At 45.5% G+C, this 1,936-nt stretch overlaps 1 protein-coding gene across 1 annotated transcript; it reads right to left on the bottom strand.

Annotated features, from left to right (window-relative positions):
• Positions 1-616: 616 nt before the first annotated feature.
• On the bottom strand, positions 617-1,175 carry LOC142433168 (snRNA-activating protein complex subunit 5-like). The gene is made up of 2 exons (XM_075538289.1): positions 1,007-1,175; positions 617-792 (listed from the first exon to the last, which is right to left on the bottom strand). Exons 1-2 carry the CDS (start codon positions 1,173-1,175, stop codon positions 617-619), a joined length of 345 nt encoding a protein of 114 aa, XP_075394404.1.
• Between the last annotated feature and the right edge of the window lie 761 nt (positions 1,176-1,936).

Raw genomic sequence — 1,936 nt, 5'->3', positions numbered from 1 at the left:
GGTAATGGTAGAGGTGGAACCAAACTATCAATGGCATTGCAGTCTGTTGACGCCTTTTTGGTGTTCTAAGTCTTTTTGTATGAAAGATAGACCAAGGAGCACTGAAACCTCTTTGACTCTTTTTGACTCTTTGCCTTCTGCCAGAGCTGCATCTTAAATCTAGTTCCTTGATGCCAGGAGACTTCAGTGGATGGCTACCGATGGTGGATTCATTTGGCCAACTTAGGACCTCTGCATTCACCAGCCTGTGACCTCCATTGTCTCTGCTTTGTCATCCTGCGTCCTGTTCATCATATTCCATGAGTCAGGAGAAGTCTGACAAATTGGAATGGACTTACTGATTTTTACTACTCTGTAAGCCATTTCTTGGTAAAAATCTCTTTCTTTTGCTTTTTATGGACAAAGCAACAACCATATAATTTAATGCTCAGGCACCACATCTTAAATTTTCTACATCTCAACAATTTTTGTTATAACATCCTGAAGTTTGAAATTACCCCAAGAGCTATGTTTATCACTGTATGGATTCTTCTAGAGTTCCTGCTTCCTTTTCAAGCAGGCCATAAGGCCTGTGGCCTTTGGAGAGCATTTCTGAGCCTTAGAAATTTAATTTGTGTCACGACTCCTGGTTCTTTCTCCCTTCAGAAATAAGATTCTCCCCCTCCTCCTCCTCCTCCTCCTCCTCCTCCTCCTCCTCCTCCTCCCTGTCTTCCAGAGCTCGGCTCCTTGTGCTCAATTCCAGTGCAGTTTGGTTGACTGAAGCTTCATGGTCTACATGCACCAACATATCTTTGGGGTTTTATTTGGTAAGCAAATAAATTTATATCCACGATTCCACAGATGTGGTGAGGAAAGCCAATGGCCATTCTTTAACAGAATACAAGGCTTTTCATCTTGCATAGTTCAATGGTCTCTTTAAAAGCTGAATGTTCACAAAAAGATTCAACATTTTAAAGTTGGCCAGTCGTTTTACACAAATGCTGAATCTGTTGCATGAACATGTCTTGTGACTGTTCAGGTTCAGGCTGAGAAGACTCAGCTCCTCTTCTAGAATTAATCATTGACGGAAGGGCCAACTCCTCCACATTGAGCTGCTTTAACTGGTCGTGCAGTGCCACCTTCAGCCAAAGGCATGTCTCTTCTTCTTTGCATAAGTCCTGAAGCCGGCTCAGCATAGCCTCTTTCACGTTGGTGTCCTTTGACCTAAATCTTTCTCTATACAGCACATACCAGGGTCACTGTTTTGGCTTCTCCAGAGAACCCAACCTAACACAGAGTGAGAAGATCCAAGTCTTCATCCAATAACTTGTGTCAGTCGTTGACTGAAGGGGGCCCTTGCACCTCAAACCTGGGCACGAGCAGAGAGGCATCAGCAGCCCGAGAAAACCCTCTGGTAAGTCATCCCAGGCACTTGCAGTTGGAAGCTGAGCTGGTCTACACCCAAAAGCAAGAGCCAAGAGGCTATGGGCAGGATCTGACCAGCAGTCATTCCAAGTATGCCCTTGATCACATTTGCCTCGAGCAGTGGCTATGTGTGTGGCAGACACTGAGAATTCAAAGAGATTTGAGACGCTCTTTATGTCTTTGGGCAGCTCATGTCCTAGAGCAGGAGATTGGCTTATAAACCAGGTGCTGTGAAAAATCACGCAAAGCAATCTATGATCATCTTTATTCTCCTCTGCTTCACTTCTGTGCTGCAACTGGGTACACATCCAGTGTTTCTACCTTTGATCCTGGTCTCCCAGAGCAGGGTCAAAGCTCGCAAGTTGAAGGGCACAGTTCCAACCAGACTACCAAGTCAGCCTAAGACTTCAGACGCCAGGGGCAAGCTTGGGAGCCCCCATGAAAACCTCACGTTTGACCCGTTGGCTACAAATTAGGAGTTTCCTTTACTGCTCAGGATGTCAGCAGAAAGCTCAAGAGTCCCTGGGGCACT

The sequence above is a fragment of the Tenrec ecaudatus genome, chromosome X (genome assembly GCF_050624435.1).
Source record: "Tenrec ecaudatus isolate mTenEca1 chromosome X, mTenEca1.hap1, whole genome shotgun sequence".
NCBI lineage: Eukaryota > Metazoa > Chordata > Mammalia > Afrosoricida > Tenrecidae > Tenrec > Tenrec ecaudatus.
Note: the sequence above shows the minus strand (reverse complement) of the source record. Positions and strands in the feature narration are given on the sequence as shown.

Excerpts from the sequence above, each read along its gene's own strand:
- LOC142433168 (XM_075538289.1), bottom strand. The coding sequence starts at position 1,175 with ATGCTGAGCCGGCTTCAGGACTTATGCAAAGAAGAAGAGACATGCCTT. Across the intron at positions 793-1,006 it reads GCCTGAACCTGAACAGTCAC|AAGATATGTTGGTGCATGTA; the intron begins AAGACATGTTCA and ends AATAAAACCCCA.